Here is a 12,180-nt window from a genome sequence, read left to right as displayed (position 1 = left end):
CTCTGGTCCCTTCTGCTACTTACTTTTTAAGAAATTTGACAAACAGGAATATACCATCCAAAGAATATGTGATAAAAGATTGGTATAAATCAATTTGTGGACTGAAAAAAGTAGGATACAACAACTATGTAGTGACAAAGGGTTAAGAGTTCAATGTTCCAAGAGGAGCATGTTGAGGAGGTCCTTTATTTTAACTCCAAAATTTTGGAAACCAATGATGAACTTTTTTCTTAGCTGATTTTAAGAATAGTCTCACTAGTTCTGGAAAAATCAACAAGCTCTGCCCAGTTTTGACACAGTTACGAGCATTTAAGTTTCACTTACTTGTCGAAGCTAACTTGAGCTAATGTAGCAGTAAAAACTCCATCATTAACCACTTGGGCTAATCTAGCCCATGCCTCTGCAGCTGCACATCTCAAAAGAGGGTTGGGACTTTCTAGGGCTCCCATCACTAAAGCAAGGGCAGGTCTTCTAATTTCTTCTGGACCCAAATTTCCCTTGGAGCCAGCCATGTACTGAAACATGCAAAAACAACAACAACAACAACAACAACAAAACCCCTTAAAACTGTAGTAAATTATTTTATGCAGCATAAAATGTATATTCTGGTTAATCAAATATGCTCATACTTAGATCATTACTTTAAAGAAGAGCAGTAAATTAAAACAAAGTCAGAATACCAAAATCCAAACTGAAGGTAATTTTTTTATTCTAAGAACAATCATACCCAATAAAATACCAATGAAGCCTAGAACATTTTACTGATACAATTAAATCATAAATGTAACAATGAGTCAGATTTGGTTCTATCACAATCTTTGATAATCTTTGGTTCTAGATATTAAGCTTAGCAGATTAAAGTACGGCTCTAAAGCAAAACTATAGGTTAACTGGTAACCAACAAATTTTATATGAGAAAACTTTCGTTAGAATTAAAAAATAAAAAAACTTTTAAAAAATATCTCCTTACAATCTACTTAAGTTTTCTAATTATTAAAAATCAAACAAACATAAAATTGTTCAAAAAACAGAATTACCTTTAATAAGCTAGAAACTGAAGAAACAACATGTAATTGAACTACTTGTTGACGAGCTCCTTTTGTGTGCTTTATACTGTCCAAAAGTTGTTCCAATATAAGAACCCTAAAATCAGAAACAATAAAAATTGAAAGCAGATATTAAGATAGTGGATTTGTTAATAAAAACTTAGTAAACCAAAAGGCAGTAGTAACTATTGTTAGTTTGTTTTGATGTATAATTTTGATGTAAAACCACTAAAATGAGAAAACCTATTGTTGAACACACTGGAAGCATTTTAGAAAAAGAAAACAGGAACCTTAATAAAAATTTTATTCAGTCAAGTTCAGTACTTCAGTAACTTGCAAACAAAGATATATGTATCTTAGTTATATAATCTTTTTTATTCTTAATGCCAGAATTTATTTGATTCATGCAAATCAAGTGCTTTACCTCTTGTACTATCTCTCTGAGAGACAGCATAGCGGTAGGGCATTTGCCTTGCACGATACCAACCCAGGTTCGATTCCTCCACCCCTCTTGGAGAGCCTGGCAAGCTACTGAGAGTATCCTGCTGTCATGGCAGGAACTGGCAAAATCCCCATGGTGTATTCGCTACGCCTAAAAGAGTAACAACAAGTCTCACAATGGCGATGTTACTGGTGCCTGCTCAAGCGCATCGATGAGCAACGGGATGATAGTGATAGTGACAGTGACTATCTCTCTAGCCCCTACTACTTTAATTTAAAGGTGCAGTGACCGCCTACTCCAGATGGAATCCTGGTGACGTTTCCACAAGCAAGGCCCAGGTATGCGGGTTCCAGGAGCTCGTCTAAACTGTCATGGAATTTGCTTACAAGTGGATGGCCATGAAGAGTACCATGTTAAGTGAAATGAGTCAATGAAAGAGAGTGACAGACATAGAATGACTGCAGACTGCACTCATTTGTGGATAAATGAATATCACTTATATGATATAAAATATCATAAAATATCATAATATGAGACTAACACCCAAGGACAGTAGCGACAAAGGCCAGGAAGATTACTCCACAGTTGGAAGCCTGCCTTATGAGCTGGGGGAGAAGGCACCTAGGATGGAGAAGAGATCACTAAGTCAATGATGGTTGGAGGGATGGCTCGGGATGGGAAATGTGTGCTGAAGATAGATAAAGGACCAAACATGATGGCTTCTCATTATCTGTAATCTGTACTGCAAACCATAATATCCATAAGTAGAGAAAGAGAGTAAGAGGGCAATTGTCTGCCACGTAGGGGAAGGGGTTGGATGGGGGTGGGGGAGGGATACTGGGGACACTGGTGGTGGAAAATGTACATTGATGGAGAGATGGGTGTTTGAGCACTGTATTACTGAAACTTAAACATGAAAGTTTTGTAAGTATAGCTCACAGAGATTCAATAAAAAAATTAAAATAAAATAATAAAAAGCACTATATGGTTCAGAAAAAAAAAATCAAAGCTTCTCGTCGGTCACAATTAAAGAACAGGAACAATTACTCAACTCAAGAAAGAAAGGTCTTTAGTTGCCAAGATCAGGCTTTAGGCGGGCTTACTGATGCTGGACTGTCATCAGAGGTCCTTCTCTACCCAGAACAAGAAAACATATCTAGTGTGTGACGTAAAATGTTTCTTGTTTTGAGTGACCAACTTTGGGATTAACTGTTTAAAGGTCAATAGATAATAAAGTTTAACATTTTTAGATGAAAAAAATAAACAGTAAACTAAGAGTTTTTCTTTGTTTAACAGCTCATGAACCACGTTCTTGTGTCATTAGTTTTTCTTTTGTAGTTTCAGTTAAGTATGAGCTAGGCTGTGGGCAAAGTACTATAACTGCACTGGTCTAGCAATTTCATTTAATTATTCAACAATTTCTTATTAAATAGTAACCAAATATAAGTAAGAGTCTTTCTCCCACTATCATCCATCATCTAATGAGATTTCTGATGAAATTCATCTACCAGTGGTTTTCTATTGACTGACCTAATCACTAATCCAGGACAAATAAACTACTGAAGACTGTTTACCTTTGAGCTTCTCCCACATGAGCAGAGACAACTCCAAAGAGCTTGACTGCAGAGTTAATAACCGACAATGCTGGAGGTAAGGGCTTAGGCACGGAATCTCCTTCTACATCTTCCTCATAAATAGAATAGGGATCATGTTCAAGACTCCCACAAGCAACGCCATTGCCAAGCAGCAGCTGAAAGAGAAAACAATGATATACAGGTTTTCAAACCATAATTCAGAGATTATAATCAACCCAGGAGTTACTGAAAACAAACGAACAAACAAATAACAATACCTGTTCTTCAATAAATCTATGGTCAGTCTCTTGTAGCAAAGGACTTAATATCAGAAGATCATCTTGATGACAAAGGGATGGAAGTAAATATGAGGATGCTGCCACCTGTATATGGGGGGCAGTCAAATCAGCAGCCAGCTCTCTGAGGATAGCACAGAGGTTTCCTGTAGAGTCAGAAGGGATGGGGGTAAGAGCAAACAGCTACTTGGTGCTGGCACAAACTGGCTAGATGACAGCTGAATCTAGGTTGAGATTTAAACTACACACTGGGCAACTTTAATCTATCATGGTCAAAGACTATAAATCTCATTTCTAAAAAATGCTTTCCATTTAAATGGTCAAATCTATACTGTCAGGAGAAGGTTAAGAATAAATCCTAGGGGGCTGGAGTGATAGTATAGAGTGTAGGACGCTTGTCTTGCACACAGTCCAGGTTTTATCCCTGGCCATTATTGTTCCCTGAGCACACTAGGAATGATCCCTGAGTAGAGGCAAATGTAAGCCTCGGCTGAACACTGCAGGATGTGACCCCAAAACAAAACATCACAAAAAAGAATAAATTCTGTCTCTAAGCACAGCCAGGTATGACCCAAAATCCAGGGGGTTGGGGAATTCTGGAGCCAGAGCAATAGTACATTGGTGCAAGAGTAAGCCCTGAGCACTGCTGGGTATGCCTCCCCCGAAGCCAAAAAAAGTCCTGAAAACACATCTCAAAGTATGGTGTATGGTATTATCACTTAAAATAAAACAGTAATACAAAAGCAAGTAGAAATGGATTGAATAACAAGTTGCATTTATTTTCAAAGCACAATTTAAAAAATTAAGTATCAGGCATGCATTTATTCATTATTTGGGACATTTTGTATTACTGGCGACATACAGTGTTGTTATGTGGCTGCTCTTGGCTGTGCTCAGATCATGCATAGCTGGGGATCAAACTCAGGGCTCCTGCATGGAAAGCATGTACTCCAGACTTCTAAACTATCTCCCTAGGTCCTTCACTAAAAGTGTTTTTATAGTGGCCACACTTAACAATGCTGAGGAGATCATACAGTGCCAAGATCAAACCTAGCACTTCACATCTGGTTGCTTTATCACCTGAGTCACATTCTCAGCCTAGATATGTTTCCATTATTAAAAATCTCAGACATACACAAAAGCAGACACAACAAAAGGAGAGAGAGAGAACAAATTGGAATGCCCTGCCACAGAGGTGGGGTGGGGTGGGGTGGATGGGATGGGGAGGGTTGGGAGGGATACTGGGTTCATTGGTGGTGGAGAATGGACACTGGTGGAGGGATGGGCTCTCGAACATTGCATGAGGGAAAAACAAGCACGAAAAGGTGTGAATCTGTAACTGGACCCTCACTGTGACTCACTAAAAAAAAAAATAAAATAAATTTAAAAAATTAAAAAAAAAAAAAAGAATTATCACACCCTAAACTTCCCCAGAGCTCATTGTTTCATTCTGACAGATGGGATCCATGTTTTACTGATAACCACCAGCTACCCATACATGGTTTCACTACCACTGTATATTATTTTAAAGTAAATATTTCCTAATTTCATCTACAAATATCCAAGTATCAATGAGTTAAGGTTATTTAAAAGATAATATTACTATATACTAGATCTTAAAAAACTAAACAGATGTATTTTCAGTGGTTTTATAAATGACTTGCTTCTTTTAATCAATGACATGTAAGTAAATTCTTTATCTTGCAGATGATCAATATATCTTAAGTTTGTTTCAATCTAGAGATCTAGCTTTCTGTTCATTAAAAAAAACCCAAGTATTTTTTTCTGCAGATATGTCTATAGTTTAACTTTTTTTATGATTATACTCTAGTGTTCTTTAATAGTCTGAACCTTCTTATAAATTGGCAACTACATATATAGAGAGGAATTGTTTTGTCAGTTTTGAGGCCCAAGCTTGTACTGGATAAGGCATAATGACAAAATCCATTTCAAGGATATTTATTCTAGTTTCTGATAGATTATCAATAGAATTTTTTTTTTTGTTTTATTTTCGTTTGTTTCTGGGCCATACCTGGCAGTGTCTAGAGCTTATTCCTGCTTCAGTGCTTAGGGCTCACACCTGGCAAAGCTAAGCCATATGGAATGCTGAGGATCGAACCTGGGTTGGCCACATGCACAGTAAATCTCAACAGCCCTTTGGGTTAATTTTAAAGGGTAAGTTTACCAACTGCTGTGATTCCACTAAATCAAAATCATCTTTGAGCTCAGTAAGACCAAAGTGTTTGAACCTTATAACATCATTTTTATCTTGGTAGAGAAACATTAAACTTCTTTCTGGAAGGAGTTAATAATGGAATAATGAAAGAAAATGTGTAAATAACCATTCTAAAAGGTAACCAAGTCCAAATTTCTAATAGATTTACATTATATATTTTAGAAAATTATAGTGGTACAAAATTAATACCAATTGTTCAACTCATTCTCTATCACACAGTAAAACTGGAGATTTTTTTTTCCCCAAAAGAGAAGTAAGACATGTGGAGGGACAAAGTCCTGAAAAGTCTTTTTGTTGTCTAGGCCACAGTAAATGGGGCCAGGAGGGCTACTAGAGGCTCAGTGTGCAGGGATTAATTTTGGCAGTGCTTGGGGAATTGTGCGGTACCAGGGACTGAATCCAAGGCTCCTGCATACAAAGCATGTGATCAGCAAACTGTGTTCTCTTCCTGGCCAGAAAATTTATTTTATATACTCCCTAATGGTGCTTGAGGGCCAGCATGCCTACACCTCTGTCTGCTATGGATCACACTCAGGATTTCGTACTTGCCAAGTTTGTGCTCCAGTCCTTTGAACCTTTCCCCAATCCAGTTCAGAATACTGGAAATACAATGACTTTTTAAAAAGTTTAAACTTAAAAATGAAGGATATGTGTGTTAAGACTGGACTCTAAACCTGATAACCAATAGATAGGCATTTATTACTTCACAGTCATTGTACTAGCCACAAATAGTAAAACGTTTATGTCTAAGGTACATACCTTCATAGGTTTCAGGAGGCAATAAAATCAATAGTTCATAAAGCCTTTGTCTATAAACTATTGACGGTATTTTCAAAGGACTTCCATAGGCTTTCAATATTGAAGAAAGCCTTAAAATAACAGAAAAAAGATTTTGAGTGTGTTATTTTAACGTACAAATATCAAATAGGGTGACACAAAAATAAAATAGCTGTATATATTAATATTAGTCACTATATAACAATGTATGATTATAAGTTATAGAAATCATAATATTACATGAAAATCATTTTGCTATCAAACTTGATAAAACAAAGCTATATATGCAGCTAGATCTCAAAGTCTATTGTCTAGAAATTTTTTTTTTCTTTTTGGATCATACCCGGCAATGTACAGGGTTTACGCCTGGCTCATGCACTCAGGAATTACTCCTGGCAGTGCTTGGAGAACCATATGGGATGCTGGGAATCGAACCTGGGTTGGCTGTGTACAAAGCAAATGCCCTGCCTGCTGTGCTATCACTCCAGCCGTCTAGAAATTCTTACTAACTTCTAATTACAAGCTTCTTTTTAAAATGTATTTTTATAAATGTATTTTTTATAATTGGAGCAATAGCACAGTGGTTGGGCGTTCGCCTTTCACGAGGCTGACCCGAGTTCGATTCCTCCACCCCTCTCGGAGAGCCCGGCAAGCTCCCGAGAGTATCGAGCCCATATGGCAGAGCCTGGCAAGCTACCCATGCATATTAGATATGCCAAAAACAGTAACAATAAGTCTCTCAATGAGAGACGTTACTGGTGCCTGCTCGAACAAATCGATGAGCAACGGGATGAGAGTAATTCAGACAGTAAATTTTTTATAATTACATTTTATAATTACATTATATAAATAGCAAAAAACCCATACAATATGGGGCTGAATAGTACAGTATATGGGGTGCTTGCCTTGCATACATCTGAGCCAGGTTCAATTCCCAGCACCCCATATGTTGGAGGGGCTGAAAATAGCTCAAGTCCTGGCAAAGGCAAAAACATTCTGGGATAAACTCAATTGAAAAGGGAACTAGCTAGGAGAGCTAAAAAAATCCAATACACAGTAGAGAGAAAAGAAAAATTCATGATTTAAAAGGTAAAAAGATATGAAATACAAAAATAAAAGACAAAACAAAAGATGTAAATTGTGTCCTATCAGAGTCCCATAAAAAGTGTTTTTTAGGAGAATGGAAAGTGGCAGAATTTAAAGACATAATAGCCACTTCTTCAGAATTACTAAAAGGCATATTTAAGAAATATAAATGAAGTAGGATAAAGAAATCCACTAACAGGGCTGTGATATCATTCAGCAGCACATCATTTGCCTTGCATCTGCAAAACCCTGGATTCAATCCCATTCTTAAGTGAAAGAAAGGAAGCCACAAATGACAGTTTTAAAACTTATCTACATTAAGCATATATTATGATACTGGGGCTCTGACACAAATTACCAGCTTACAGCACTGTCAGGGCTGGAGAGAGAGTACTCTAGTTAAAACACTTGCCTTGGGGGCTGGGGCGATAGTGTAATGGGTAAGGTGTTTGTTTTGCATACGGCTGACCCAGGTTCAGTCCTGGTATCCCATTTGGTCCCCTGAGCACCTCTAGCAGTAATTCCTGAGTGCAGAGCCAGGAGTAACCCCTCAGCATTGCCAGGGTGTGACCCAAAGAGCCCCTTCTACCCTCCCCCCAAAAGACACTTGCCTCACATGCAGCCAAGCCAAGTTTGAAGCCCTGACACCAAGTACCATGGGTCTCCTGGGTAACATGGGGACTGATTGCTAATCACAGAACTAGGAGTAAGCCCTGAACACAGCTGTGTGTGCCCCCACATACCAAAAACCAAACAAAACCCCCCCAAATTATAAGAAAATTTAGAAATAATTAAATCTGGGGAAAAAACCCAACAAACCCCAAACAATAGTACTTTCAGTTTCTCTTATTTTGTCCCTACATAGCATGTATCCCACCTAAGTTCAACCCCTAGCACTACATTGCCCCCCAAATACTGCCTGGTGCAGCACTGGTGCCCCAGCACCACCAGGGTGGCCAGGGTAATCCCAAACACTGCAAGGGCCAGCCCATCACCACATCCTGAGGTTCTAGCTTTGAATTGCTGGCCTGGGTGGCTAAGAATCACTGGTGGGGCTCCAGGCCCACTGGGCACAGGTTGGGAGAACCCTCCTCATCCCTCTCCCAGTATAGAAAAAGTGGTATATACATATACTACTTGCTCAATAAAAAACAAGAAAAACCAAACAATCTACTACGTAGATAAGCATATAGATGAGATGCACTTTTTAACAGTTACAAAATTTAGGGTAATGATCAGCTCTAAGTGAAGGTGGCAAGAGTAAAATTTTGGGAATACTGTGGGAACTTAACATTATTGTTAAGGTTCTGGTTCAATGGGCATTGTCTGTTTTTGTTGCTGATATTTGTTTTTGGGCCACCTGGCAATGCTCAAGGGTTATTTTTTAATTAAATTTTAAGTGGAACACAAGCACATTTATTTATTTATTATCTATGACTGCTCTGCTGTCAGTGTTCTGGTGCAACAAAGACGGAAACATTTACTATTTGGTCCTTTGCAGTGAACTTTTTCTAATGTCTGCTGCAGCTGTCTGCTGCACTGCACTTACAGGTGTGTTCAATTTATTATTATGTGTCAGATCTTAAAATACATATATGCATATTTTATTTATTTTTTTCTTTTTGGGTCACACCTGGCAATGCACAGGGGTCATTTCTGGCTCATGCACTCAGGAATTACCCCTGGCGGTGCTCAGGGGACCATATGGGATGCTGGGATTCGAACCCGGGTCGGCCGCGTGCAAGGCAAATGCTCTACCCGCTGTGCTATCACTCCAGCCCCCATGATATTTTTTTAAAAAAAATGTGTTTCTGTATAGAAAAATGTATCACTACATACTTTGGGAGAAGATTTCCAAATATATTTTAATAATTTGGAAATAATAAATGTCAAAAATATATACTGTTTTCCACTTTTTAACATATCAGATATATGAAAAACACAAACAAAAATCTGAAATTATTAATAATCATCTGATTCTCATGAATACAGGATTGCACTAACAAACCAATAAATATCATTCTTGGGGCTAGAATGATCGCACAGCTGGTAGGGCGTTTGCCTTGCACGCGGCTGATCCGGGTTAGGTCCCCTGAGCACTGCCAGGAGTAATTTCTGAGTGAAGAGCCAGGAATAACCCCTGTGCATCGGCAGGTGTGACCCAAAAAGAAAAAAAAAAGCAACATCAAATCATTCTTGAAAATGTTAATAGGTTTTATTTATTTATTTATTTTTGCTTTTTTTTTTTTTTGGGTCTCACCCGGTGACGCACAGGGGTCACTCCTGGCTCTGCACTCAGGAGTTACTCCTGGCGGTGCTCAGGGGACCATATGGGATGCTGGGGATCAAACCCGGGTCGGCCGCGTGCAAGGCAAACGCCCTACCCGCTGTGCTATCGTTCCAGCCCCCCCAAAAAAATGTTAATAGGTTTTAATATTTAATTTTTTGGTGAATCCTGCTATAGGTGCAATACATTATCCATAATGAAATTTTCCTTCCATTTTAATTCACAGCTTTAAAAAATAGGTCATAAGTTTTTCCCTGTTGAAAGAAAAACCATTCAACAACCATAGGAATCATACCCTATTAATGCCCTTAAAATATATACCCAGAGGACAACTGATTGCTATTAAATTTTTTTTTAACAAATTGAAATAGCATGTCCTTACTGGGTTAGCAAATCAACAGCACAAGGTAGTGGTGGAAGAAGACGCAGAATTACTTCCTCAGTAAGGAGATCACCGCAGTGAGAAACAAAGCTCTTCATAGCTGCAAAACAGAATAGATTTTATGAGACAGAGTGTAACAAACCATGAATAAAAACATTCAATTATAGTACAGAGCTTGTACTCTAATTTTTATTAAAGGAATAAAGAACTGTGTTAATCTAGAACAATAACAAAATAACCCTAGAAACTCTCCGAAACTCTAGAATAAATGGGAAACTGGTGTCTTCTATCTCTATTCCAACTAAAATTTTTTTTCCTAGAACTAAGTGACCAACAACCAAGTTCACATATAATGTTCATGGGATTATCCTTAGTCCTTGAACTCAAAGGTGAAGATACTAGCTTAGACCCTTGAGTTTGCCAATTTTACAAAAACAGAATGACTGACAAGTTAGCATGTTAAGTTTTTATAGATGTCACTGAATAATAAAAGCTTTTTGTTTGTCTTTTGGGGGCCACACCCACCAGTGCTCAGGGCTTACTCTTGACCCAGCACTCCGGGATCACTCCTGGCAGGCTCAGAAGACCATATGGGCTGCTGGGTATCAAACCCAGGTCAGCCAAGAGCTAGTATTATCTCTCTGGTCCTCATAAAAGCTTTTATATAAATTATTTCATATGTTGAACAGAAAGAGCTATAAAATTATTTTGGTTCATACCTACCAGTGCTCAGAGAACCATATGTGGAACGGGGATTAAATTGGTGTTGGTCACACACAAGGCAAGTGCCTTAACTCCTCCCTGTACTATCTCTCTAGACCTAAAACAAGAATTTTTAAAGTCTGTCTGTTTTAAGATTACACTAAAAATTGTTTCCCTTTAAAAAGAAAACAAAGTAGGGTGGGTGGGGGGTGAGTTTGAGCCATTCCTGGTAGTGCCCAGGTGCTATTCCTGGGTCTCTGTTCAGGAGTGACCCCTAGAGGTGTTTGGGGCCCATTATGTGGTGCCTGGGATCAAACCAGCCTACATGCAAGACAGGCATCTTACCTCCTGTACTATTTCTCCAGCTCCTCCTTTTTAAAGAATAAAATGCCATGAATAAGCAACCAATAAAATTCAGTACTTTCATGTCTTTTCAGGGATCCCTCTCTTGTTTAAAGTTATATGGTTGATATTATTTTAATGTCTTATATATTATAAAATATGAGTTCATAATAATAAAATAATGAGTTCATATATATAAACTAAATGGAAATTATGTTTAATCAATGCTCCAATTCACTAGTTCTAAAAAGATGAACTGAAACTATCAATAATTTTGTAAATCATGATTCTTTAATTAAAAAAATTTAAAAAGAGGAATGAATGCCTACTTAAGAAAAGGCAATTTTGCGATTTCTCAACAGGGATATACTAATAAAACATGCATTATCCAAGAATCAGAACCTTAAATTTAGTTTATTTTATCATAATTCAATTGTTATCAAGTAGTGGATTACATTTAACTAAAAAGTCACCAGAGGCAGCAGATTTTTCCTTTACATTAAGAAAAACATGCAGAGTAAAGACAAAAGGGTAGGAAAAAGCCAGGGGTGGGGTGTTGGGCGGGAGGGAGAGAAGACTAAACTTAACCTACCACAGAGTGCACCAGCTCGTCCTTCCAACGTTACCTGCCATGTAAACGAATCTCCTCGGCTCCTTTCTGTCTCTAGGTCTTTAGGAGACACTGGAAAGACACACTTCCACAATAGCAAAACTCGAGCAAGATGATGACTGACAACTGAAGGGCCTGAAATTTATTGAACTCGTGTTAAAATACTTAAGTAGCTGCTCTTTTGTTTATATTATTTTTGTAAGGGGCTCTCCCAAGCAGAGCACTGGGCTACCACAAGTGATACTCAGACTGACAGTGCTCATGGGGAATATTCAGTGACTGTAATTGAATCTTGAGTTTCCTCTGTTAGGCATGTGCTCTAGTCCTTTAAGCTGTCTCCTTGGCCCTTTAGTGGCTACTCTTTAAAATCTTAATGAAAGGGGTCAGAAAGGTAGTACAA

General features: G+C 38.1%; 1 protein-coding gene across 6 annotated transcripts in view; it reads right to left on the bottom strand.

The window, feature by feature from the left end:
- The window catches only part of HEATR5A (HEAT repeat containing 5A), a 106,185-nt gene that overhangs the window by 45,042 nt on the left and 48,963 nt on the right, over positions 1-12,180 (bottom strand). For all 6 annotated transcript variants that reach the window (XM_055133064.1, XM_055133066.1, XM_055133065.1 and 3 more), the window contains 7 exons: positions 11,763-11,915; positions 10,127-10,226; positions 6,354-6,463; positions 3,341-3,504; positions 3,063-3,238; positions 1,038-1,143; positions 325-515 (listed from right to left, as the gene is read on the bottom strand). In XM_055133064.1, coding sequence (XP_054989039.1) covers positions 325-515; positions 1,038-1,143; positions 3,063-3,238; positions 3,341-3,504; positions 6,354-6,463; positions 10,127-10,226; positions 11,763-11,915 — 1,000 coding nt within the window. The remainder of the gene's footprint in view (positions 1-324; positions 516-1,037; positions 1,144-3,062; positions 3,239-3,340; positions 3,505-6,353; positions 6,464-10,126; positions 10,227-11,762; positions 11,916-12,180) is intronic.

Source organism: Sorex araneus, chromosome 3 (genome assembly GCF_027595985.1).
Source record: "Sorex araneus isolate mSorAra2 chromosome 3, mSorAra2.pri, whole genome shotgun sequence".
Lineage (NCBI taxonomy): Eukaryota > Metazoa > Chordata > Mammalia > Eulipotyphla > Soricidae > Sorex > Sorex araneus.
This window is presented reverse-complemented; position numbering and strand designations above follow the sequence as displayed.